The sequence below is a fragment of the Orcinus orca genome, chromosome 8, assembly GCF_937001465.1.
Source record: "Orcinus orca chromosome 8, mOrcOrc1.1, whole genome shotgun sequence".
Lineage (NCBI taxonomy): Eukaryota > Metazoa > Chordata > Mammalia > Artiodactyla > Delphinidae > Orcinus > Orcinus orca.
Window position 1 is genome coordinate 13,909,962 of NC_064566.1, and position 25,865 is coordinate 13,935,826.

Consider the following 25,865-nt stretch of genomic DNA (forward strand, 5'->3'; position numbering starts at 1 on the left):
CCTTTCCCACTGGGGCAAGAGAGCTGTGGGTAGAGCACAGGCAGCTCTGCAGTGAAGCGTGGTCCCTCAAACCATGATCGCTCTTGGAAACTGCCTTTGGCACCTTCCAGGTCCCCAGGCTGGAGGGCAGAGGAGCTTGGGTGTCTGTCCCCTTGCTCGGGGTCAGCTAGATCTGCCCTGAGGAGCTTCCTGCTGCTTCGGGCCTGGACTGCAGCACCAAGCTCCCAGGGCAAGATCCGCAGGTCTCCTGTCCTTCAAGCCTCCCGTCCCCATCTGTTGGATCACAAGCCCTGATTGCAGAACCACCTTCCAGCCCTCACACCCCTTTGCTATTACCCATCCCAGGGATATGTGCACTTAGTACAGAGCCAAAAGAAGAGAGCCTTAAGGATGAACGTCCAGGCCCTTGAAAGCCTGACAACGGGTTTGGAGTGAAGCTGAACTGAGTCTGGATCCTGGCTCTACCAGTTACTGACTGCGGTCTTAGCAAATTGCTTAACTTCTCTGAGGCTCAGTTCCTCATCTGTAAGATGCTGCCGAGTGATCCTCAAATCCCCCCCTATTCTGTGAGTCCAGATGAGTCTTCCTTCCCCAAACACCTGTAGGCCAAGAACACTGGTTAAGCACAGTGGGGCCCAGCAGAAACCAGATGTGTTCCCGGTGCCTTCCCTACCCACTTTGTGCATCCTTAAAGACAGGTCTTGGGCTTCCCTGGTGGCGCAGTGGTTGAGAGTCCGCCTGCCGGTGCAGGGGGCGCGGGTTCGTGCCCCGGTCCGGGAGGATCCCACGTGCCGCGGAGCGGCTGGGCCCGTGAGCCGTGGCCGCTAAGCCTGCGCGTCCGGAGCCTGTGCTCCGCGATGGGAGAGGCCACGACAGTGAGAGGCCCGTGTACCGCAAAAAAAAAAAGACAGGTCTTCCTTAGCCTGTGCTAACCCTTGTCCTTGGGACCTGGATCCTTGGGGGCTTCTCGGTATGCCCTGCTCTGAAATGGCACCAACTGAAGCAAAGATGAGACTCTAACCCAGGCTTCCTGATGTCTTTTTAGCAGCACAGCAGAGAAGAACCTGTTCAAGTGCCTCTGCTGGAACTGGTCCTCCCAGCTCCCCTCCAAAAGGCCCAAGGGACTTATGTCCCCTGGTGCGGGAGGTGCGGGGCATGAGATGCTGAGGGGGCCTGTCTCAAGCATCCTGGGCTAAAATAGGCTCAGATAAGACCCTCCTTCTGGAATCCCAACCCTACAACGCCCGCCTTCACATAAGCCTGGCCCCACCTCTAGGCACAGCCTTCCTGGCCTTTGACTCACGAGTCAGCAAGAATCTTGGGTCCCTGAGGGGAAGAAGGAGTTCCGGGCCGGGCCTGGGCCCGCGCCCTTCCCAAAGGAAGGAGAACGATAGACCCCCAGCTTCCTGCTTCCTCTGGCAGCGGGCCCCCTCCTCCAGCTCCAGCTCCTCTCTCTGCCCCCGGTTTTTGCATTTTAAATTCAGGACAGAATGTGATCTCTTGCAGCTCTTTGCTTTATCCCATTGCTATTTAAATTACAAATCGGCCCCATCTCCCTGTCACTCTTTGGTTATTTTTAGCTTCTGGTAAATAGCAGCAGGGAGAGTTGGATCAGGTGCCCCTCCCTCGAGGAGCTTGGTACCCACAGTCCCATGCCCACAGCAGGGGGCACCCTCCCCTGCCAGCTGGCACCCCCAGTCGCTTCCCCCAAGCCCCTCCGTGGGGGTGGAGGGGGCAGGGGGAGGATTGCAGCCTGGGACGTGCACAGAGGCTCAGCCCTTGCTCTTACCCTTTGTTAAACTCTGCCACTCCCAGGTCTCATCAGCCATCCATCACTCAGGGTGAACCTCGTTCAGGGGCCTTCCTGAACCTCTCCCCGGCCCCAACCCACAGGAAGGTCCAGCTATAGAGGGCAGAAGATCTAACTTGTGTCTCACCCACGCTACAAGTCAGGAACTTTACATCTCTTATCTTCTTTCATCTTGCCAGCCACCCTCTTGTACAGGTATTATTGTTCCCATTTTCCATAGAGGAAATGGGGTCAGAGGTGAAAGTGATTTACCCAGCTAGCAAGGGGCAGAGCTGGAATTCGAACCCAGGTTTCTCTGACCCTGAAGACTGCATGCATGTGCATTGCACTGCCTCTCTCAGTGCAATGCATGTGCCACTTTGCCCAATGCCCGTGTTAATTCCTAATGCCCACCATCAGCTGTCTTTCCCATGTGTTTGTCCCATCCCATCTGCTGGATCGGGGGTTGGCAAACTATGGCCAAGGGCTACATCTGGTCTGCTGCCTGATTTTGTATGGCTGTGAGCTAAGAATGGTCTTTACAATTTTAAATGGTTGGAAAAGAGCAAAAGAATATTTGTGACAGTAGAAATGATATGAAATTTAAAGTTCAGTGTCTATAAATAAAGTTTTACTGGAGTCCAGTCACGCTCATTGGTTTCCATATTGTCTGTGGAGGCTTTTGCACACTGTGACGGCAGAGCAAAGTGACAGAGACCATGTGACCTGCGAAGCTGGAAATATTTACTGTCTGGCCCTGGATGGAATCATACTTTTGTTGAGAGAAGAATGTTATCTCATGCTTCCATCTCATACAGTGTCTGGCCCAGGGTCAGAGCTGCAGACAGAGGTGCTGACCCTCCTTCAAGGTCTTTCTAGGGCCACAAAAGCACCCAGGACTGGGAAGCCCCCTACCAGCCACACCCCAGTGATCCAGCTCACACTTTACCCTTGCTCTCTCTCCTCCAGCTTCTCCGCAGGTGAAGTCAGTGGTTTCTGAACCTACTTGACTGTCAAAATTACCTGGGGAGGTTTTTAAAAGTTGGCATGCCCAGGCCCAATCCCAGACTCTCTGTAACAGGATCTCCAGGAAGGGCTTTAGAAATGATTTTAAAAGAGATGCTCAGCTGATCTGATTTGGGAACCACTGGGCTTATCTCCAGAGGTTCAAGTTCTGCATCTTCTGACTGCTCCTTTCAGACCAAATCCAGTGTCCCTTGTACCCCTGGCTTCTCCCAGGCTGGAGGCCACCCTCCAATGGTCCCTTGAGCCCAACCCTGAGCATTTAGGACTTCCTTGAGTGTCTGGGAGTTTTCCTCAGGCCCAGATGCAGACACAAGATGTCCTCCCACTTCCCTCTCCCCGAGAGTTTCCACTGGCAGAGAACTGCCATCTCTCCATCCCCCTAAGACAGCTGCCAGGGCTGCTTCCAGCCCACACCAGAGCTGTGGGGGTAAAGGGAACCTATTTCCCAGAAACCTCCACGTCCCTAAAAGCTCCTACTGTGCTGCTGAAAATCCCCATCCTCACTTATGTCAGAGGCAGCCAGGCCTCAATCCTGCTTCTGCTGCCACCCCTCGCCCTCGGATTTTTTTGCCCCCGCATTTCTGTCTAAAAGCCTTTTCTGTCTGTGAATGGCTTTCAACTGCTTTTCTTAGCAACTCCTCACAGCGGGGTGGGAGGTCTAGTTGCAAGCCAGAGCTGCGTGGAACTGTGGCAGGCAGAGGATGTGGGAAGGGCCACCGTGGGCCTGGCTCTTGCCAGCCCCCAGCGGCCTGTATGAGGAAGAGCAGCATTGGTCACAAGGCTGTTTAGGATGGCAGCCACAGGGGAGGGCTGAGTCATTCCACTGGGGTCCCCTGGGCAGCCCAGGGCTCTGTCTCTTTCCCAGGGCTTCCTCTCCCCTCTACCCAGGGTGCTCTTCTTGACCTGACGCTCTGTCCTGCTCTGGTCCTAAGATGGAGCTTCTGGCCTAACCGCAAGGTATGAGGAGGTGCCTCACTTGATCTGTCCAGGGGTGACAGCTGGCACCCGCCCTGGTGCTTCTTCTGCAGCCCTCACACAGGTGACCCGGAGGCCTCCTGATCTTTTCACAGTCAGAGAGGAGCCACAGCTTGGTGACCCTGCATCCTTAGTGACTAGAGGCCTCAAGTTTGGGCTGTGGAGGGGCCTCCATTCAGGAACCACCCTGGGGGAACCCCAGCCCTTGTGGCTATCTCTGAGTGTGCGTGTGTGTGAGTGTGCGCACACAGCATCTTCTATCTCAGCCTTTTGCTTATTCTCTGCCCCCATCCCTCTAAGCCTCTACCCCACTCTGGCACTCTGACTTCCTTTTCAGCTCCAGATGCTCTTTGTTCCTGACCTTGGGTCACACTCTTATGTCATAGGTGAAGACCTGAGGCCCAGAGAGAAAGAGAGATTGTCTAGCTCAAGGACACACAAGTCACTGGCAGAGTGAGAATACAAGCCAGGCCTCCCGACTCCCAGACTAATATTTCTTTTATTCTATGCCCCATCACCCATCAGTCTCTTTGTACTCTCTCCTCCCCCAGGGGACTTTCAGGGGCCCTTCCCTCTGCAGCTAGGGGACGGACGACGCCCTTCTCTCAGCACGGTGTTCTAGAAGAACTCAGTAACGTAGCTCAGTGTACTCCCGACTCCTATAGACCCCAGACAGTGAAGGTAGGGCCCATGGGAACGCAACTTCCTGCCCGTTTATTCCGAGCATCTCACTTCATGATGGTGGAAAAGTCCCCTCCTGTTCTCTCTCATCTTCCCCCAAGTGATGGAGGCCCGATGGTCTCATAGCCATTAAAAATAGTGGGGTCCTTCAAGCTCCCAGGACTGGGTCAGTTTTATGAAACACCCTCCCAGAAGCCCCACGTAGCAGGGCAGCCTCAGACACATCCCAAGTCCTCGGGTTGTAAACAGGAAATTTGTCCTCTCTAAACAGGCCGATGGTTTCAAGGACTGCAGACACCTCGTTGTCCCTGCTGGACCCTTCAAAGGTCCCTCTGGGCCAGGGGCTTTAGAGGGGCAGCAAGTCCTGGTTGAGGCTGTGGTCTGGGAGAGGAAGAGGATGGCGAGGGCCGCCCCTGTCCTGCCTCCACCGCCCTCCTCAGATCCCTCCTCTGTGTAACGTAGGCACCCTTACTGAGGGGCAGTCCTCCCCCACCCCACCCCAAATCATAAAAGTGGTCTCTGGGGCCCGCTCCAGCTGATTCCTCTGGGCGTAGGTGGTGGGACCTGGGAGGCTGGGAATCTTTCACAGGCAGAAGACGTTTAAGAAGATTCGGGTGGGAGTGCAAGTTTCAGTCTGCCACTGGGATGCCGGTGAAGGTCTGCTTGGGCAGAGGGGTCCAGGAGGGGATTCCTTCCCCTTCTCTAGGCAGCAGGGTCTCAGCCATGGTGGCAGCAAGCATCATTTCGGTCACTTCCACAGGCCAGTGCCTAGCACAGGGTCAGCCTACAGGAAAGCTCAAGTAAGGCCTATTGAATGAGTAGGGGGTCCCTCTTTCCCCTAGAAGAAGAGCCAGGAGCATCTCCTGGCTCTCCCCAGCAGATGGAGGTTCGTAGGATCATGTCTTGGTTATTTTTCCCCTCAGCGCCCAGTACCGTACCTGGCACACAGCGGGCATCAGTAATTTCACGTTGAATGAACAGGGCTTTCACTGTTCATTAGAGAAAGGGTCCCAGAAGCTCCCCCTTGGACACAGAAGGCAGAGACCCCTTGGTAGTCATTTCTGAATCCCCAGGGCCTAGAGCAGTGTCAGGCAAGCCGCAGGCGCTCAATGACTGCTGACTGAAAAGGGGAGTGGTCCCAAGCGCTGGGCTCCCCTCTGCCCGCATTCTTACCTGTAAGACACCTGCTTTCGTAGGTGCATCTGGCGGAACCGCTCCTCCACCGGGGGTCCAGCGGCCATGCCCCGGGGCGCCTCGAGCCACTGCTGCTGCGAGACCTCGGCCTCCGCCCCCCGCCGGCAGCGTCGCCGCACCACCTCCTCCTCGGCTGCGCGGCAGCCTCCGCCAGCCCCGTCCCCGCGGGGCCCTCCGCCGCCCGGCCCCTCGGCCATCCTCAGGCCGCCCTCTTCCCGAGGCTCCTGCGGCCTTTCGGGGTTCCCTGCTCAAGTTCAGTCTCCTTTCCTCCTGGGCCCGGGAACGCGAGGCGGAGAGGGAGGGAAGCGCCGGGTCCCGCACGCCCCTCCCGACGCCGGGGCTCAGACGACGGGAGCGGCAGCTGCTGGACGCTGCGCCTCGGAAAGGCCGGCGGGGATCTTCCCGGGCCCCTCGGGAGGGGGTCTTGGTGGGTGTCGGGGTGCTGCGTGGTGAGCGCTGGGGCGGCCCCCGGACGGCTGGAGCCGGAGCCTGAGCGGAGCCAGAGCCCGGGCGATGAGCGCGCGCCTGCAGCCACCGCCGCTGACGCGCACCGGAGTGTCACCTTAGAGACACCCGCCAGCCCGCGGGGTCCGGTGCGGAGGGCGCCGCCCGGCCCAGCCAGCCCGGCTCGGGCACTGGAGGAGCGAGCCCGGCCCAGCCGGCGGCGGGCACGAACCCAGCCCTGGGCGCCCGCCAAAGCCCACCCCTGCGCCCCCTCCCCTGTACCCTGCAGCTTGGCAGCGGCCAATCACCGCCCCGCCCGTCACTCAGCGGCTGTGATATACCCACCTTGTCCCGCGCTTTCCGGCTTCGGCATTCGCCGCTGCGGCGGGCAGGTGGGGTGGCGGGGGCGGTGACACGAGCTGGCTTTAACCCCGTCGGCGCCACGGGACTTTACAGACCCAATTCGATTTGGGGAAGGGGCACAGGAAGGAGAACATACTCTCGGACGCCTGGAATGTGGGGATGGACCCGATTGCCGGCAACACTGCCTCTACGCCTAGAGCTCTTCTCAACCCATCCGGGAAAGGGACCCAGCTCGGAGTGGGTGTGGGATGGAGAGCTTCCGGACCCTGGAGCCTGGCAGCCTCCTCAAGGCCCAGCTGCCTCTTGTGACCTGCCCCCCTGAGGCTCCTGGGCCAGAGTCTCCCAGAAGTTTGAATCAGCCTCCTGGGTCGGGAGAGGGGGGGACCCAACTCCGGAAGGAAAGACTAGAGGTCTCCTTGGGGTCTTCTTCCCCCTGGAAATCCCATGGTTCCTCCTTGCATCATATCCTCTTGTCATTGGGGTGTTCTTCACCTGAGCCTTACGTCTGGATGATGGTGGGACCGTGGTTAGCTTCTCAGGTCTAATGCCTCCTATCTACTACCCCAGACTCATCTTTCTGAAGTCAACCTTTGACCGCAGCATTTACTCTTCCTCTGTAGTATTTAGTGGTTCCCCCTTGCCTATACTTCAGCCTGGCATTTGAGGCCTGTCTTGATCTTCCCACATCCTATCCTCCAATTCCATCCATTTCCTTCCACTCATCTGTGTTCCTTATTCTGGGAATTGGCATCAGGGCTGTACAGCATTGTTCATCTGAAATCTCCTTCTGTTGCTGTACTTCAAATTCTGAGGATCCACTAAAATGCCTCCTCTTCCAGGAAGTCTCCCTGGATGGCTCCAGCTGAAAGGCACTCTTCTTCCTCCCAGACCCCATTGCCCTCTGCACCCAGTGTCTAGTCTAGTCTGTCTTATCTTTTCCCACTGACTGTGAGCCCAGGAAGGTGGGAAGGACCAGATTCTCAGAGGTAGAGAATGGATTACAGAGCGGGGAGAGCTGTACTGCTCAAGGCTCCTCCAACTCTCGCCAGCCCTACAGTGGCTGTCCTGCTCTGTGCTTTTGCTCACGTTGTTCCCATTGCCTGGAATATGTCCCCTTCTCTGAAATCCTGTCTATCCATCAAGGCCATTCTCAGGTGCCACATCTCCCATGAACCCTTCCTGGCACTCCACTACAGATGCTGTCTCCCTCCTTCAGCCCCATAACTATTTCCTGGGCCCCTCTCTGGGCATTCCCCTTCACCCTCTAACAATAATTAACATCTCATTTGATTCTTACCACAAGCCTGGGTGGTAGGTATTATCACTTCCTCCATGTTACAGATGAGGACCCTGAGATGTCATTCAAGTGCTTTATTTGCTCAAGATAGCTCAGGTGAGGTGAGTGAGTGGTGAGCCAGGATTTAAATCTAGGTCTTTTGGCCCCAGAACTCATGCCCTTTTCCACTCCCTCGTGCTGCCTGCCACACAGTAACAGCCTCACATTTGCCCGTTTCCCTCATCTGTAAACTCCCAAAAGGCAGATGCCCCAGCTCTGCCTCCCCCCTCTCTCCTGGTCCAGCAATCCCATCTTGGATGAATGGTATAAATGGAATTGCATTAAACAGCTTGGCCACAGGGGAGCTTCCTCCCTAAAGCCAAGTTCTAAAGAAGCCCTGTTGCTGAAGAGGGTGGGCTGGGGCACTTGGGAGTTCCTCCTTCCCCACATCTTCGCCCCTGAGATTGCCTTTAGGATTGCTAATTTTCCAAACACCCAGGCCTCCTATACCAAGAATTATGGTAGTTCTAGCTGGATTTGACATTCCCTCACAGCTGCTTAGCTGCTGGGTTGCCGGTTGGTTTCTTGTTCAGCTCTTTCCTTCGAAGCTCTCCCCGCTCAGTCCTTTTTAAAGTGAAGCTTCTCCACTCTGTCCTCACACCTTCCCCACTTAGGACCAGTTGCTGACTGCATTATTTTTTAGCTGTGGCTCTGCCCTCTTCCCAAGAATCCAAGGGAAAAATGAAAGCCCCCTCGCTCCCACCCCGACCCGCTTGACCACCTTCTGCAGCCTCTCCCAGCTGCAACTCTCTCCATGGAACCACTGCAGCCATCGTCTCTGCGCTCAGAAAACAATAGCTAATGCCTTTTGAGTGTTTACTGCATAACTTGTGCTAAGGCCTTCATGTGCAAGCTTTCATTTACCCCTCACAGCAGCTTTAGGAGGGTGGGTACTATTCTTCAGTTGAGGATGCTGAGGCTTCGAGAGGTCCGGTAATTTGCCAAGGTCGCATACAAAAGTGCAGCATGGACGTCAGACCCATGCTCTTAACTGTCACTCTGATGACAGAGAGACTCGGGCTCCTTTGGAGGTGAATTCCCAGCCTGTCTCCTCCATCCCAATGCCCCAAGGGGCACCTGTTACCCACATCAAATAGGTGCCCCATTTGGCCAGATGGCTTCTGGGGTGGTCCACCCTCTGGAATTGGAGCCTGGCCCTGGCCCATCCCAGCTCCAGGCATCGCCCACAGCTGCTCTCCCTGCTGCTAGAGCTTTGGTTTCCAGGTGTAACAAAGGGTTTGTTGTGGCAACCTGAGCAGGATGACTAGCCCCGTGAAAGCCATCACACGTGTTTGCAGCAAGGCCAGCTGCCAGGGCTGACAGCAGAGGGCGGAGCTGCAGCTCCATCACTGGGGCCATACTGGGGATGTGCCCCCTTAGCGCTGAGGAGGCGGGATGTCAACAGGTGGCTTGTGCGAGGGGATTAACCCTGCCTCCTAACATAGGTGGGGAAGACTGCCTGGGATGGACAGGCATAGGGTGGTGACCGCAGATGACCATGCTTTGACCAACTTGCCAAACCCTGGGCTCCAGGACGCCCCACTGTGCTTGGATTTTGTGCAAGGATAAGAAGCTCGGCTGTGGGGAAGGAGGGAGGAAGCTGTGCTGGGATGAGAGCTGGAGAGCTGGAGGGGCAACATAAGCTCTGAAGCCAAACAGACCTGTCTTCAAGTACCCACTTTGCCACTTACTAGATGTATGACCTTGGTCAAGTCATTTCACCTCTCTGAACCCCACGTTGTTCATCTATAAAAATACTCACCCTTTAGGATTATTTTGATTCCTAATTGGACATGTAAAGTTCTCAGTCCAATGCTTGGCGGATGGTCACAACTCAATAATGGGAAGATGCTAGATTTCAAGCCCTTTGCTATCAGGAGCTGGGTCTTGTTTGTGCTCCAAGGTCAGCATGGTGCCATGTACATAAGGGATACTCCGTAAATATTTGGTTTTTTAAAATTTTTAATTTTGGGCTGTGTTGGATTTTCGTTGCTGCGTGCCGGCTTTCTCTAGTTGTGGCGAGTAGGGGCTACTCTTCGTTGTGGTGCATGGGCTTATCATTGCGGTGGCTTTTCTTGTTGCACGAGCTCTAGGCATGCGGGCTTCAGTAGTTGCGGCACATGGGCTTAGTATTTGTGGCACCCGGGCTTCAGTAGTTGTGGCTCATAGGCTCTAGAGAGCAGGCTCAGTAGTTGTGGCACATGGGCTTAGCTGCTCTGCGGCATGTGGGATCCTCCCGGACCGGGGCACGAACCCGTGTCCCCTGCATCGGCAGGTGGACTCTCAACCACTGCACCACCAGGGAAGCCTCCAGACCCAAGACTTTAACATACCACTTGGATGCTGACAATTTTCTCATCTGCCTGGGATCCCTTTCTGGCAAGCCCTAGACTTGCATGCTAATGTGAACATTCTACAGGCAGCTCAAATGCAAGATACGATAAAACGAATTCTTCTTCTCTCCAAACCTGCTCTTCCTCCTGCATTCCCTGTCTCAGCGAAAGGTCTCATCCACCACCACCGTGGCCTCCAAGTCAGACATCTAAATGTCATGCCGGGCTCCACCCTCCCTCTTGCACTCCACAGCCAATTTGATGTCAAAGCCTGTTGATCATTCCTTCTAATTATCTCCAGAATCTGTCTCATCTTCACTATACCCGCTGCAGAGCCCCAGGACAGGCAAATCTGATTATCTCCGGCTTAACAATATTCAGCGGCTCTCTATCACCTTCAGGATAAAATGTTCTTTCTTTAGATCCCTGCAAGGGCCCTACTTTCTATCAGGGCCGGGATGAGGGTGAAGCAAGTTGGGGCTCCTAGGGTGCCAAATTTAAGGAGGTACTCACTCTCAGGGCTATACAAGCGCCTCCTTAAATTTTGCAGGCTAATCACCCCCCTTGCCTCAACCGGGTCCTGGCCCTGCTTTTCATGGCTCTGTGTCTGCACCTGACATTCTCTCCACCCCAAACACCCTGACCCCTTCTGTACCTCGCCAACTCCTACCCATCCTTTAAGACTCAGTCCAAGTTGCCCTCCCTGACCCACAGAATCTGAATTACATGACATTCTTCTGCATCTCCTTAGCATCCTGTACACCCCTCCATCACACTGACTCTGATGACTGGTTTACTCCCCAGCCTCCTCCACAAGCCTGGGGGACCTTTGAAGGCAGTTTGTTGAATGACTAATAGAGAGAATGGATGAATCAATCAGGAAAGGGGGTGTGCTAAAAGTTATTGTTAATAATAATCATAGCTTTGGCCCAGAGCCCAGACTTTAATGGCCTTGCTGCAAAGGCCTGTGTGTTCTAGCAGTTAAAACTGATGCCCCGCAGCAGGCAATGAGGTCCCCATCAAGTGGTCAAGATGAGGCTGTGGGAGGAGGATAGAGGATGGGGCTTGAAGGCCAATTCTTTTTATTTTTTAAAGATTATTTTTTGATGTGGACCATTTTTAAAGTGTTTATTGAATTTGTTACAATAATGTCTCTGTTTTATGTTTTGTTTTTTTGGCCGCAAGGCATGTGGGATCCTAGCTCCCCAACCAGGGATCGAACCCGCACCCCCTGCATTGGAAGGCAAAGTCTTAACCACTGGACTGCCAGGGAAGTCCCTTGAAGGCCAATTCTGCGGCTCCATAGTTCTGTCTGGTCTTGTCCATCTTTTCCTCTGGTGGGCGGCTGGCCCAGGCGCCATCCCACCACCAGGCCCCTTCTTCCGAGTATGAAAGTACCATGCCTGCATGATAAAGTCCAAATGCCAGAGCAAGGCATTCAAGGCCCTTCTGGATCTGGGCCCTGATCACTATCCAGCCTCAGTTCTCAGCATCCTTGCCCTTTACTTTCTGGCTGTTCTGAACTATTTGAGGTTTTCTTGAAGTTTTCCTGCTCTCTCTCCCACCTTTGAGGCCTTAGCCCAGGCTGTTTCTTTCTGGAATGCCCCTTTCTCTCTCCTGCCTACTTTCAACAGTCCTTCATGTCACCTCTTCCAGGAAGCCCTTACTGCTTGTCTGGGTGAGGCACCCTCCTCTGTGCTTGTAATAGCACCCTTAGCTTGGCTCTTAGCTCACTGTATTGACACTGCCTCTGAATGCACAGCTGATCTTTCTCAGAGCCAGTGTACGTTGGGCCCTGTTCTCAACACCTTATATGATTTACCTCATTGAATCCCTACAACAGCCTCATGTACTGAATCTTAGTTATATCCTCTTTTTATAAACGGAGAAGTGGAGGCTCAGAGAGGTTCAGGTTATGTAGTGTCTTAGCTTCCTACACGGCATAAGGAATTACTACAAACATGGCTTAAAACAACACATGTATGATTTCAGTGTCCATGGCTCAGATCTGGGTACAGCTCAGCTGGGTCCTGTGCTCAGGCTCTCACCAGGTGGCAGTCCAGGTGTTGGCTGGGCTGGGGTCTCATCTGGAGCTGAGGCCCTCTTCCAAGTTGCTCAGGTTGTTGGCAGAATCCGATGACTTGCCACCATAGCGTGAGGCCTTCAGCGCCTAGAGGCCACCCTCTCCATGTGGTTCACAGCAATATGGCTGTTTGCTTCTTCAAGGCCAGCAGGAGACTGTCTCTTCAGGAAGGGCTCAGTCCCTCTTTTAATGGCTCTCGCCTGATTAGGTCAGGCCCACCCAGGATAACCTCCTTTTTAATTAACTCAGAATCAACTGATTTGGGACCTTACTTACACCTGCAAAATCCCTTTACTTTTTCCATGAAAGGTCACCTAATTACGGGAGTGACATCCCCTCACATTCACAGGTCCCCTCCAGACCTTAGGGGAAGGGATGAAACAGGGTGTGTGTGCCAGGGGGCAGGAACCTTGGAGTCATACTGGAATTCTGCCCACCGCACATAGCTAGCAAGTGGCAGCTCCAGTAGCCAAACACAGCTGTTCTTACTCTGAAGTCTGTGCTTTTAATCCAGCCGAAGCAAAGGATACAAGAACCAAGAAACTGGCAGGTCTTAGGAGGACCAACCTGAGTATGGCGTGTACAGTGCCTGGTGCAGTGCCTGGACACCCTAGGTGTTCGTTATCGCAGTCACCACCCCCTAAAGGCCATCTTGGTGGCTTATATGCCTTTCTGCTTCCATACTCAGCAATCGTAGGTACTTGGAGGAGCCTTGGGGTGGGGGAATTGCTGCAGAATTCTTTGACCATCTAGTCTGAACTCTCGCCTGGCTGGAAGAGGGAACTCAACGCAAACGCTTTCTCAAACCCCTCACCCCCAATCACCTCCAGTCAGAATATAAAATAAACTTACCCTTCTTACTCCTTCATCCTTCAGTCCCACCCCCCCGCCCCCAGCCCAACGATGAAGAAAGGCACAAAGTCAGGAATTGATGCTGCATCTTTTTTTTTTTTTACTTATGCCTTCTTAAAGCATGTGCTGAGCTGTTGGGTGAAGCAGTTTGGCAATTAAAAAGGCCCAGTGCTTGGGCAGCGGCAGGGGGAGGCCAGGTGAGGGGTGGGGGGGACCCTCCTTCCTGGGCCAGGGAGCAGCAAAGCCCGCACTAACTTCATAAAATATAAAACAAGAGAGGGGTGCAGGTCGGAGGGAGACTTGTAAAATACAATATCTTAGGGATTGGCAATAATAAAAAATAAGGTTCATTATTTACAAACAATTTCTGTTCTTGGTCTCTGTACAGTGGGGGGAGGGGTGGGGGTGTGTGTCGGTCTGTTGACGTGTGTGTGTGTGTGTGTGTGTGTGTGTGTGTGTGTGTGTGTGTGTGTGTGTGTGTGTGGCGGGGCTGGGGCAGGGAGGCAGTGGTCCTGTTGGTCGTTATGAGAAAGGTAACCCAGTGAGTGGTTTATCTGAGAAGGACGGATGGCTGTGGAGTGGTGGTGAGAACAGAGTGGTTGGCCTAAGGGGACAGTCCAAATGTGCGGGGAGAGGAGAGGCCCCAGTCAACATCTGGGGCAAAGGTGGGCTGGGGGGAAGATGGACCCCAGGGGGCAGGGGTACTAGCCGCATCCGGGTTAGTGAGTAAGACAACCCCTCTTCTGAGTGCCAGAGGGTACGTCCTGTGTCCTTGGTCTTGGCACGGCCTAGGAGAGTTTGATGGTGGTGTTGGGGCCCAGATCCCTAGAGAGAGAAGAGAAGTCAAGGGTGACTTTGTCCAGGGACGACCCTCTCGCCCCTCTGCAAGCTGTCTGGACACGGGAGGGACGGGGCCTTGGGAGGGTGTGGCTGAGGACATGGGGACCAGAGGCAGGCAGAGGGCGGGGGGAGCCTGGGACCCCAGGAAGGGAAGGGGTCACCCACCCACCTCTCGTGGAACCACTCCTTAGGGTGGGAGAAGTCAGGACTGGTGCTGTTTCCACCGACGTCCTTGGGCCAGGCCTCACTCAGGTACTTGCTGGTCTCGTGGGTGCTGTCCAGGTGGTCATGCTGCAGGTGGTCCTGGGGTCGCTGCTCTGCCGGCCCCCCGGGCTTGATCTCCCAGCCATCCGGGGGCTCCACGGGCAGCAGGGCGCTGCGGCCATCCTCCCACGAGCCTGGCCCCTCATCATAGAACAGGAGGCTTCGGGAGGGCACTGGAGAAGGAGCTCATGGTGAGCCACGGTGCCAAGGGGCTCCCTCCCCATCCAGGCCACATTCAGGGCCTGGTGTTTAAGGACCTGGGCCCTGGAATCTTACGGGCCTGGATCTGAATCCCAGCTCTAGCAATTCTGAGCTGTGTGACTGCAGGCAAGTCATGCCTTTGCTTTCACCTTTCTGAGCCTCAGTTTGCTCATCTGTAAAATAGGAATACGGGGGCTAACCTCCTGTTGATGTGAGGTTTAAATGAGATAATAGAGTGATTGAAACTGCACTCAGAGAAAGTTAGATCTTCTTAAGCAGAGGGTACTGGGCTGGGGCATCTGAGACCTGGGTTCTGATCCTACTGTACCACTCACTTTCTGTGAGACCTTGAATTAATCTTTTTCCCGTTCTAGGCCCTAGTCTGCCCTTCAGGGAAATGAAAAAAAAGAAAACACAATTTTTGGATATCTATCGTGCGCCAGGCATGGCAGGCATCCTTTAACCTATATCAAATCATTAACAGAAACTCTTGGAATGAGATATTTTTAGCTCCATTTCACAGAACAGGTAATTGAGGCTCCAGGTTGGCAGGCACGCTGTCCCAGGCTAGTCTGCACTGAAGGTGAGATGCAAACCCAGGTGTGCCTGACTCCAGGACCCACCACCGCCCTTCTCACTCTCAGGGCCCGGATCTCACAGTCTATGTGAGCGGAGCCCCTGGAGCTGTGCGGTGCACCAGCTCTGTAAGCCAGCCTGCTCCAGAGGTCATCTCCTCTTCGCCCTGCGGACACTGGGCCTGAAACGCACTGCGCTCACTCGGAGGGTTTTTTTGAGGTACGCGGGCCTTTCACTGTTGTGGCCTCTCCCGTTGCGGAGCACAGGCTCCGGAGGCGCAGGCTCACAGGCCATGGCTCACGGGCCCAGCCGCTCTGCAGCATGTGGGATCTTCCCGGAACGGGGCACGAACCTGTGTCCCCTGCATCGGCAGGTGGACTCTCAACCACTGCACCACCAGGGAAGCCCTGACCATCAACACTCCCTCCCTCTCCCCCTAACCCCAGGCCCCCCACCCCCCGCCGCCCCATTTCCATTCCTTCCTCTCCAAGGTTCCCTGTACCGCCCAACACACATAGGCCCCTCAGGCCTTGGGAAAATGGACACGTGGCTCTCAAGACCTTACTTCCCTGCCACCCACCTCCCTTAGTAACTAACTGTCCTGTTCTCTCCTTCTCAGGCTGCTCTGGTCCAGGGAGTGGTTTTCACTCCCCGCCTCTGCTTCCTCTTCCCCTAACCCTCCCCACGCAGCTTCCTCCCCTCAAGGCCCTGCAGGCTTAGCTCATTCTCCCTGAAGTATCCCTCCTTCTTGAAACTCACCCCTCCCCAGCTCCTCTCTCTCTGACCTCCCATCTGTTTCCTCTTCCTCCTCCTGCCCTGCTGGATAATTCGCTCCTGGTAAATGATGAGGGACTGTCTGGAAGTTCTTCCACAGGTCTATCTGAAGTATCCTCTGCTTCTGGAAACCCATACTATTCTTTGCTGCACCCTATACCAGTTCTCCCCTTGCCACTGTGTGTTGTATCTTTTCTCTCCTCTTGTGAGCTCATCAAAAAGGAAGCGATTGTGTTCATTTAGTAAGTGTCTGCTGTGTACCAGGCACTGTGCTAACGGCCTTTGTGCACCATGTCATTTAGTCTTCACAACAAATGTGCTCAGGAAGTGTGGAACTTGTAACTCCCATTTTCAAGATAAAGAAATTGAAATTTAGTGTGAACACACATGCCTGAGGTCACGCAGTTAGTGAGTGGCAGATATGACTGACTCTGAAGCTCTATGCTCTTAACAATCCTCACAGTCCCCTGTGGGATGGTAGCTATCTGAGCTCACACTACCACTACCCCGCCTCTGCCCATGACAGACATTACCAGTGGATCCTGGCACTCCTTCCTGTTGATCCTGAGTGGCGCCTCAGAGTCCTTCTTAACACAGTGCTTCAGGCAGCCACCACCATCTTACGGAAAATGTCCCTGGAGCTGAAACTGATTTCCTATCCCAGTTGTAAAATACTGATGGTGCTTAGCAGATGTCCCTACCAACTGGCACCATAATACATGGGGGCTAGGGTGGAAACATTCCTGTTATTCCCTAAACCTACCCCCGCAAGCCACTCCTGGGTGGGCTGGGAATCAGGGGCTCTTCACTGTAGTCCTAATTCTATAACTAACATTGAACACATCATAGACCCTTTGGGGGCCTCAGTTTCCCCATCTGCAAAATGAGGAGGTAGAATGAGACTGCACCAGCCCCAAACCTGGCTCCTCTCTTGTGTCTGGCTTCTGCTCTGAAGTTGGGGCTGGCGTGGGGGGAAGGCAGCCTGGCTTAGAGCACTCACTCTGACTGGCAGTGTAGACGCTGTCAGTGGCCATGGGGTCTTCCTTCACAGTCTGGGAGCCGGAGGAGAACTCAGGGAGGCAGGGCACGAGGGAGCCCAGCACCAGGACAAAGCACAAGGCTGCCACCTGGTAGTGGAGAGAGAGCGGAGGGGCTGCAACCCTGGCCACCCCAATCCTCCCCCTGCCCCCAAGCCAATGGGGGCAAAAGGCTCAATATTTTTCCAGGAAAGCTGCTGCCAGAGCCAACCACCTCCTGCACATGGTGGAGGAGAAGGTAGAGGCTGTCGGGACATATCAGCCCATTGTAGGGGGGCCACCCCAGGCAGGGCTAGAAAAGAGGGGGAATTGGCCAATGTGGTTATCACCTATGGGGTGGAGGAATCAGGAAGGGAAGGAAGGGGTAGGTGTGGGAGGAGGCTGAGATTGGGGCAAGGGAGGGGAACGTATCTTCACACCAGATTCCCAGCAGGATTCCCAGGAAGGTGGGCCAGCAGGAGGAGGTTAAGAGTCACGGAGCCCAAACTAACCCCTGCCTCTACTGGGGCTTTGCCACCTGAGAGCTTGAGGATCTCGGAGGGCCTGGGGAGTGATTAGCCAGGAGGCAACAGGCTGTACAGCTCCAGGAAATGTGGAAGAGGGGCTAACAGAGGCCTGAGCCACAGCCTAGGCACCCACCCTCCATTCCAGAAAGAACCAGGTCCATACTTCCCCTCATCCCCCCAGGCCCATCACTCCACTCCACTGGGCCTGCAGAAGCTGCCTCCTCACGGGACTCGCCCTGCCATCCTCTAGCTGAGTTCACGTGAGTCACTACATATCCGCACCGTGTTAGAACTGGTCAGGGAAGGTCATGTACTGGAAAGTTCCATGGACTTGGGGAAAGAGGCTGGGGTCTGCTGGAGCCAGTGCACCAGGTACTAGGATGGTTTACTCTGGTGACACCGCCCACAATATGGCCAGGCCCTTGAAGCTCTGCCCGCCCCCCACCCGTAGAAAGCCAGCCTGGGGAAGACCTGTCCTCCTGTGGCCCTGTGGTGAGGGAACAGCACCTACCATGAGGCAGGTCCCAGTCTGGGTGGCAGCCATCTTGTAAGGCCTGGAGATCTTGTTGGTGACCAGAGTCTGGAGTTTCTGCAGCTGCTGGAGCAGGGTCCTGAGGAGGGCACAGCGGTCACCCGGCAGGTTCTGACCCAGCAGGCATCTCTACCTCAGGGAGCTCTCCCGGGGAGGAGCTGGGCAGCCTCCAGACATGGCTTCCACGCCAGGTGCCCGTTTCAGTCAAGACAGAAAAGGTCACCTCCCACGTGGCTCCTCTGTGGTGTGGCTGGGTCACCCTATGGAGGCTCAGGGGTGCCCCACGACGCGCTCCTGGCCAAAGGGGGGGTTGGAGGCGAGCCTGGACCACCTCAGCTGAGGCCCCTTTCTTTTTCTTACCCTGCACCAGCCACAGCTAAATTGACCCTCCCTCCTTTGTATCCACGGCACCTTGAGCTGATACGAAGGACACATCTGGCAGCTGCCTGGTATATGGTGAGGAGCAAGTGTCCAGGAAATGGTAGCTACCAGTTTTGTTAATTTTGTTGCTGTTTTTGCTTTTATCACAGCACCTGTAACACTTCGTTTATTTATGAATGTCTATGTCAGCCTCCTTCACTAACTATGGGCTCCCTGAGGGCAAGGACTGGGTCCCTCCCGGCGACGAATCCTCTGGGTACCCACAGAGGGTGCCCAGCCCACCCTTGGTGAACAAATGTTTAATTCTCTCTTTCCTCCACCCAGCCGGTCGGTGGGGTTGCAGTTCCCAGAATGTACAGCAGGTGGCGAAACAGCTCCAAGGGCCTCGGCCTATTTGGGACTAGGGAGGAATCTGGGCCAGAGGAACGGGGTGAGGGGTGAGGGCTCCCGCCCCCCATCCCTGAGTCAGGGGGGCATTCTCCAGGTCATTCAGGGGAGTGGCTGGATCCCGCTGGAGAAGCTGGGGGAGAAGGAAGGAAAGAAGGAAAAAGCCTTCTGTTGAGCACCTGCTACATACTAGCTGTTGCCTGTTATTTTAATTACTCCCAGCAAACACTTATTACTCTCACAAACCTACTGTGGGCTCATGGCTGGTCACTATCAAGAATTCAGAATAATAACAAGAAAAAACGAAGAAGAAAAGCTAACATGAATGGAATATTCTCAAATGCCAAGGACAGTGCTGGCCCTTTACTTGCTAGGTCTCATCGCATCGTCACATGAATCCTGGGAGATACTGCTTCTATCATCTCCATTTAGACAGAGAAACTGGGGCCCAGAGAGGTGTATGTAACAGTTTTTCCAGGGTCACAAAAATGGCACCCAGAGTTGTGACTTTCCGTGGCTACTGCATGCCAGGCCCTGTGCGGGTTCCGTACGAATGTTTCTCAAGCTTAATTGTGCACGTGAACCACCCAAGGATATTGTTGAAATGCAGATTCTGATTCAGTAAGTCTGGGGAGAGTCCCGAGATTCTGCATTTCTTTCTTTTTTTTTTTAAAGGTTTTTTTGACGTGGACCATTTTTAAAGTCTTTATTGAATTTGTTACAATATTGCTTCTGTTTTATGTTTTGGTTTTTTGGCCGCGAGGCATGTGGGATCTTAGCTCCTCGAACGGAGATCGAACCCACACCCCCTACATTGGGAGGCGAAATCTTAACCACTGGACCGCCAGGGATGTCCCCTGAAATTCTGCATTTCTAACAAGCCCCCACGTGATGTTAATGCTGCTGGTCTGAGAAACTCGCTTTGGGTGGCAAGCATGTACACTGGTAGGTTCTAACTTTAGGGTGTATCAGAATTACCTGGAGGGTTTATTAAAACACAGACCATTGAACCCTCCTCCTGGAGTTCCTATTCAATAGGCCTGGCATGAGGCCTGAGAATAAGCATTTCTAACAAGTTCCCGGGGGCTGCTGCTGTGCTGGTCTGTATCATCACTTTTAAGCACCTTACCAGCCCTGTCTGGTATCTAGATGGGAAACTGAGGGTCCCAGGCTGCAGAGTCCCTGTTTCTGGGGTTCTGCACTCAGTGACCTCTCCTCTCTCCTCCTCCCAGAGCTATGCCATAGCCAGGCACTGGCTGCAGGAGGGCAGGGGCTGGGGGACGCAGGTGGAACCACCCACCTGTTGGCATTCTCCAGGGTCTCCACCTTCTTCCACAGTTCGTTGTTCTCCGATGTAAAGGTCTCCACCCTGCGGGGGCCAAGCAGGCACAGGCTCGGGGGCAGCCCCCAGACTCACTGCTGCCCCCGTAGCCCTGCCCACCAGCATCCTAGTCCCCATGCCCCCCCCCCGCCGCCCCTGTGAGAGAGGGCTGGGGCGAGCAGGCCAGGCTGGGGAGTGGGGCCCAGGCCACCCAAGCCGCCCACCTGCCCAAGACCTCTTACTTCTTTTCTAGACACTCCACGTACTCCTTCTTCTTACGGCGGCTCTCCTGGGCCGAGATCTAGAGGGGGAAGCCCCCCAGCGGGAGTTACACAGCACATATCCGCTTCCTGGGGCTCCCCAACTTCAGGGCTGGCATCACCAGGGGAGCAGAGCCCTCCCCCCCGAACCAGGGAAGCCCCAGGGCAGGGGCAGGGCCTGGCTCACGCTTACCTTGTTCTTGATTTTCCTCCGGACCCTCTTTAAGGCCTTCTCCTCAGCTTTGGTGAGGGGGAGTTTCGTGGGGATGGGGTAGCCCTCAGCAATCAGGGTGCGCTTTTCCTCCTCCGTCAGGAGCAGTGGCCCCGACGTCCCCTGTAATTTCTGTGGGAAGGGGGACACGATAGTTAGGAACCAGACAGCCCTGCATTCAAATTCCAGGTCTGCCATTTACTCTTCGCGTGACCTGGGCAAGGCACTCAACTCACTGAGCCTTGGTCTCCTCATCTGAAAAAGGGGCAGATCTGAATTAAATCCAATAACATGTATCAGGTGCTCAGGACGTTGCTGGGAGCCTGGCATGTTTGGCCCTCCGTATATTGCTGGGGGTGGGGTGGTCCCGAGATCCCATCCTGGAACCCACAGCTTCAAAGCTTACTTGTCCAGGGCCCCCTAAACAGCACCCACCTCAGACACCCACCACCTCTTGGGAGGTTCCACACCCATCCCAGTGGATTCTGGGCCTCCTGAACATTGTTCTCCAAACAGTGCCCTTTGGGGGCAGCCTGGGCCGTCCCCCTGAAGGTGAGGAATGTCAAGTTCTAGTCCTGGCTCTGCAATAGCGTGGGTTCGGCAGGCCTCTTGGACTCTCTACCTGTTTCCTATTTACCCCAAGGCACGATTAAAAGACTGTCACTCCCATCTGCCAGGCAGGCACCTCTCTGAATTCTGATGGGGGTGGGGATCAGGCACTCAATTCCTTGACTCTAGGGTCAATCCACCCCCCAGCTGCTTACGTGAGGGGCAGTGAGGAGCGGGGAGGTGGAGATGGCTGTGGAGGAGCGGGCCATGGGCCGGATGGGGCTGGAGGGGGGCAGAGAGCGGGGACTCTGGGAGCCATCACTGTCGCTGCCATGGCTGCTGGGGGGCGTCGGAGGCATCTGCACCAGGTCCTCTGGGGAGAGCAGGAGAAGCCAGGTTAGCAGGGTGGCGCCCCAGCTCTGGTCGCACAATCAGAGTTCAGCATAGCACAGGCCTAAGCCAGCCCGGAATGACTGTGGGACTGGCTGCTGGGGCCTTGACCGCTATAACATCGGAAGCCCCTCTGCCATGTCAGAAAGACGAGCTGATGTCCCAGAAGACAATTCCTGGGTGCCACCCCATCTCTGACTCCGCAGAAGCCTGGCTCCTTTAAGCCTGGTTCTTGGTGGGGATATCACAGAGGCTGGATTCTTGGGGTCCCTCCCCTACCCCTGACTTCACAGGGCTCAGGAGCTTTGAGACTCCAACTTGACAACCCCAGGAGGTGACTGGAATCTGCCCATAGCAAGACCCATGGGGATCAGGCTGGGCAAGCCGCAGCCTCTGTCCCTTTCTTTCCACTGCAAAACCCCAGGGTGTCCATTTTCAACCTCAGGGTAACAGGACAGCAGGCACTGGGCTTTCAGCAGACCCACCAGGAGCACTGCTCTCCCCAGCATGCCTTCTGTGCTGCCTCTCTGAGGCCACAGCATCAGGAAGATTGACGCCCTGCAGGTGGTCAGGAAGAGGCCTGGGCGGAGCCAAGAGGACCAAGAGCCTTGCTGCAGGGAGAGCTCCCAGGCCAGCACAGAATGCCCAGATTTAAGTCCAGGTGCGGGAACCTGGAGCTGACTGCACCGCAGAGCCGGGCTGAGGCTGGCAGGAGGAAGCACGGCATCCTTCCGGGCTCGACCCATGACTGCCTCCTGCAGGAGTCGCCTCTCCCTTCTTTGGCTCTCATTTGTCTCTTATGGATGCCAGACTGTAAAGACCACTGAACTTGGACTCAGAGAGACCTGAGTTCGAGTCTTGACTGTGGCCACAACTGTGTGACCTATAGTTATGTTTACTTAACCTCTCCCAGCCTCGCTTCCCTGCTGAATGGGGCTGAAAGGACTCCTTGCACGGAGCCAGGAGGATGCAATGGGCTAATGTATGGGAACACGCTTTATGAATTGAAGGGCACTCTGCAATGTAAGGTGTTTTCACACTGGTCCCTTTCTACCTCCTGTTAATTCCGTATCTTCTCTCAGAGGCTGGGACCAAATTGAGGGTGAAACTTGGGCCTTATTCATCTTTCTAAACCTTGTGGTACTTAGTCCAGGGCCTGAATAAGCACAGTAGATGCTTAATCAATGTTTGATGAATTAATGAGGTGGGGTTGGAAAGATTCAGTTAGCCCTTTCTCTTTCTGGTCAACCCAAGAAGCTTCCTCTGTTCTCTTCTCCCCTGTCAGGTCTGGGGATGTGCTTTCAAGGCTCCTGGGGATCTGCCATCTTTAATCCATACACTGCTGTATAATTGGTGGTTTGTCTGTGGCTCACACTACTGTGTGATCTACTTGGGTACAGGGACTGTCTTCTCTCTCTGCTTCCCCAGCTCCTGGGACTAGGAGATGTCCAGTGAACTCTAGTTGGATGGATGGATAAACGGATAGATGGATGGATGGACAGATAGATGGATAAATAAGTAGATGGATGGATGGACTGATGGCTATAGAGTGGACTTCAATGAATGAATGATGGGAGGGGTGAGAAGGTGTTGATAGTAGTGATGACAGCTGTAGATTGTGTCAGAAGGGGACTGGAGGGATGGAGAATGGGCAGGGTGGGGAGGAGAGAATATTCTGGGGAGAGGTGGGAGGTGTCGAGGGAGATGGGTGGGCCGGACCAAGGGAGTAAAGAATGCGGTCTGCCCAAGACTGGAGAGGAAGAGTCCCTCTCTGGACACACTTACCTGGTGTCACTTTGAGGAACTGGTTTACCTCCTGAGGCTCTGCTTTGATCACTGGCAGCTGAGTCATCTCTCCCGGGGCCTGAGGAAGAGACAGGTCCAGCTCCGTCAGCTGCCCCGGGGGCCCGTCCCCACCATGCCATCCAACCTCCCTCTCTCCCTGGGCCTGGGGGTCTGCCCTGCAGCATTAAGGAAGTATCTGGGCCCAGGGTTCCAGGCACATTCCAGAGGAGCAGAGGCAAGTTCTCGTGCTTAGAGAAGTCAAGTAGACCTAAGAAAAGAGAATCGTGGCCAAGTAGCATCGTTTAGCCTCTAAGCTCAGAGAAAGGAGGGCCTCCTGTGGCCTCTGAGGCCAGGGCCATCTTTCTGGTGGAGGCTGACCCTATACTGACTGTGAGCCCATGTGGGTTGCCATGAGGACGGGAGGTAATGTCTGGCAGGTTGTAGTTGTTCAATGAGCGGTAACAACAGCACAGACGAAGGAGGCATTAACTGGCTGGGGCCCCAGGGAAAGCTCCCTGAGCAGCTGAAGTTTGAGTCCTGATGTATAAATAGGAGTGTTCCAGATAAAGGATGGGGCAGTGTGTAGATGAGGGGAGAGGCATTCCAAGAAGAGGGAAAAGCATCTGCAAAGGCACAGAGGCCAGACAGAGCACAGCTTAGATCTGGAAACTGCAAGTATTAAGGGTGTCCAGAGTGCAGGGGTGTGTGTCAGAGGTGGAGTGGTGAGAAACAAGACCAGAAGATCTGGGGGGAGGGTGTGGGGAGGGTGTGAGTAGAATCCAGACAAAGAAGTTTGAAACAATGAGGAGCCCCTAATGGGTTTTTAAGCACGGGACTGATAGAATTAGATTAATGCTTTAAATAAACATGCATTCCTATTTCTTTATGCCATCCCAACTTGCTGTTCCAGAAAGGACATCAACAGGCGTGGCTTCCTACACACGAGGACCAACACACATACAAGGGGTGTTCTCTTTGAGAAGGCGCTGTGTTGGGTGTTGGATTTCAGGGACATCTCTCCCCTCCAGGTCTGCAGCCAGCAGAGAGGTCATGATATCGTGGGTGGGACCCAGAATCCCGAATTTAGACAGGTGAGTAAGAATCCCAGGAGGTTAAGGCTGGCAGGGACCTTGGAGATTTCCTGGTCTACATCCCAGCTCAGGCCTCCAGTGACAGATGAAGGGACTGCGATGCAGTAGGGTGACAGCTCTCATGTGGGTCCCACGCTCATCATTGTCATACCAACTCCTGGTTCCTGTGCCTTCCACTAGGGGGTCTCGGCCTCACTAGAGTGGGAAGTGTGGGCTCTGGGGTCTGGCGGCTGAGTTTGGAATGCAGCTCCATTGCTTCTGACTGTGCAATGTGGGGCAAGCTGCTTAACCCCTTCCACCTCAGTTTCCTTCTCTGAGGCATGCGCACAGCTTCCAAGACCCTGGCTGCCGCTGCCGTCATGCCTTCCCTTCCTGCTATGGCGAGGGCTGAGGAGTCGCAGAGCCAGTCCTAGAGGTGGTCCGCAAAGATCCTCCCCGTTTGCAGCCAGCCCTGAATCCTCAGGTCCCTGGTGGAGTAGGAGGGGCTGACCTTTCTCACTTTTGGTCCCATACATTTTGATCAGGTGAGCTGCGTGGCCAGCAGGGGGCAGCGCCAGCCAAACCTTGACTCTAGGGATTTCAAGGTAACCCTCATGCTGTAGACTCAGGGGTAGGACCCCCTTAGCAGTAGTTCATGCTCCCATTTTACAGAGAAGGAAGCTGAGGAAAAAACAGGGAAGGCAACATGCCCAGAGCACAAGTGAGAGCAGAGCTGGGACCCAGGCAGGGCATCTCCCAGGAGCCAGGGGTCTGGGATGTCAACTTTGGATTTACAGCCAACTGCTCTTATCTATACATTCACGGCAGTGAGGGCTGGCATGAGGGTGTGGGTTAAAAATACTCATTTCGTGAATATAAACAATTGAAATATGGCATAATTTTTATATTTCCATTTAGGTGTTTCTTCCTTTTTAAAAATCCAGACACTTTGAGAAAATTAAGTGGCCTGGGCTGTCTCCTTCCCTGAGACCCTGGACTGGGCCCCTGATGCCCAGCCCTGCCTGGGTCCCTGTCATTTTTCTTTGGCACACAGTGAGGGCCGCAGCTTATTCCGAGGGTGCTGTGGTTTGAGCCTGTTCTAGGATGGTGAAGGGATGGCTCAAGGGATGGGCAGGGGTCTGGTCTGGGAGTTCCGACTCTCAGCCCTGAGGGTCACATTGCTCCCTGTTCACAGAGACCCTGTGTGCACAGGGCTTTGGATTGCTCTTCCCACAGAGACCCATCATCCCTCCTCCCTCCCTCAGCCCCTACTAACAGTCCCCAGGCTCACCTGGTGGGGGATGGGCAGCCTGGTCAGGGGGCTGAGGCCCAGCAGCGGGGTGGTGGCCATGGCGGCAGCGGCAGCCATGGCTGAGGAGGCAGCCAGAGGGTCCATGGGCAGCTCCGGGCTCTGCTCCTGCTTCACCATGACCGAGCACAGTTTGTGTCCCAGCACCCACGCTCCGTGTTCCATATCTAGGGAAGGGGGCAGGACCCAGGCTCAGGGGACTCCTAGAGCAGAGGGCTCAGCCCCTCTCCTGGCCTCTTGGAGCTGCTCTGGACAGGACTGTGGAGAGATGCTAGGGTATACCGGGAGGCAGGCGGAAAAGGGCAGGGGGCGGCGCTTGTGAGGTAGGAGGGCGGAGTGGGCTGGGGTCAGAAGAGGTGGGGGCATCTTCTTCATTCAGCAGTTTACAGAGTGGGC

At 54.9% G+C, this 25,865-nt stretch overlaps 2 protein-coding genes across 3 annotated transcripts in view; both read right to left on the reverse strand.

The window, feature by feature from the left end:
• The window catches only part of DGKZ (diacylglycerol kinase zeta), a 42,314-nt gene extending 36,076 nt beyond the window's left edge, over window positions 1-6,238 (reverse strand). The window contains exon 1 of one of the 2 annotated variants that reach the window (XM_033411692.2): window positions 5,645-6,238. In XM_033411692.2, coding sequence (XP_033267583.1) covers window positions 5,645-5,862 — 218 coding nt within the window. In that variant the 5' untranslated portion in view covers window positions 5,863-6,238. The remainder of the gene's footprint in view (window positions 1-5,644) is intronic. The other variant, XM_033411685.2, reaches the window with a different exon arrangement.
• Window positions 6,239-13,152: 6,914 nt separating this feature from the next.
• Window positions 13,153-25,865, reverse strand: part of CREB3L1 (cAMP responsive element binding protein 3 like 1) — a 35,194-nt gene continuing 22,481 nt past the window's right edge. Inside the window, exons 3-12 of the mRNA XM_004264048.4 lie at window positions 25,452-25,636; window positions 23,091-23,169; window positions 21,131-21,288; window positions 20,349-20,498; window positions 20,138-20,196; window positions 19,875-19,943; window positions 17,786-17,885; window positions 16,732-16,858; window positions 14,086-14,353; window positions 13,153-13,901 (exon numbers count right to left, since the gene is read on the reverse strand). Of these exons, the coding sequence (XP_004264096.1) occupies window positions 13,865-13,901; window positions 14,086-14,353; window positions 16,732-16,858; window positions 17,786-17,885; window positions 19,875-19,943; window positions 20,138-20,196; window positions 20,349-20,498; window positions 21,131-21,288; window positions 23,091-23,169; window positions 25,452-25,636 (1,232 nt within the window). The 3' untranslated portion in view covers window positions 13,153-13,864. The remainder of the gene's footprint in view (window positions 13,902-14,085; window positions 14,354-16,731; window positions 16,859-17,785; window positions 17,886-19,874; window positions 19,944-20,137; window positions 20,197-20,348; window positions 20,499-21,130; window positions 21,289-23,090; window positions 23,170-25,451; window positions 25,637-25,865) is intronic.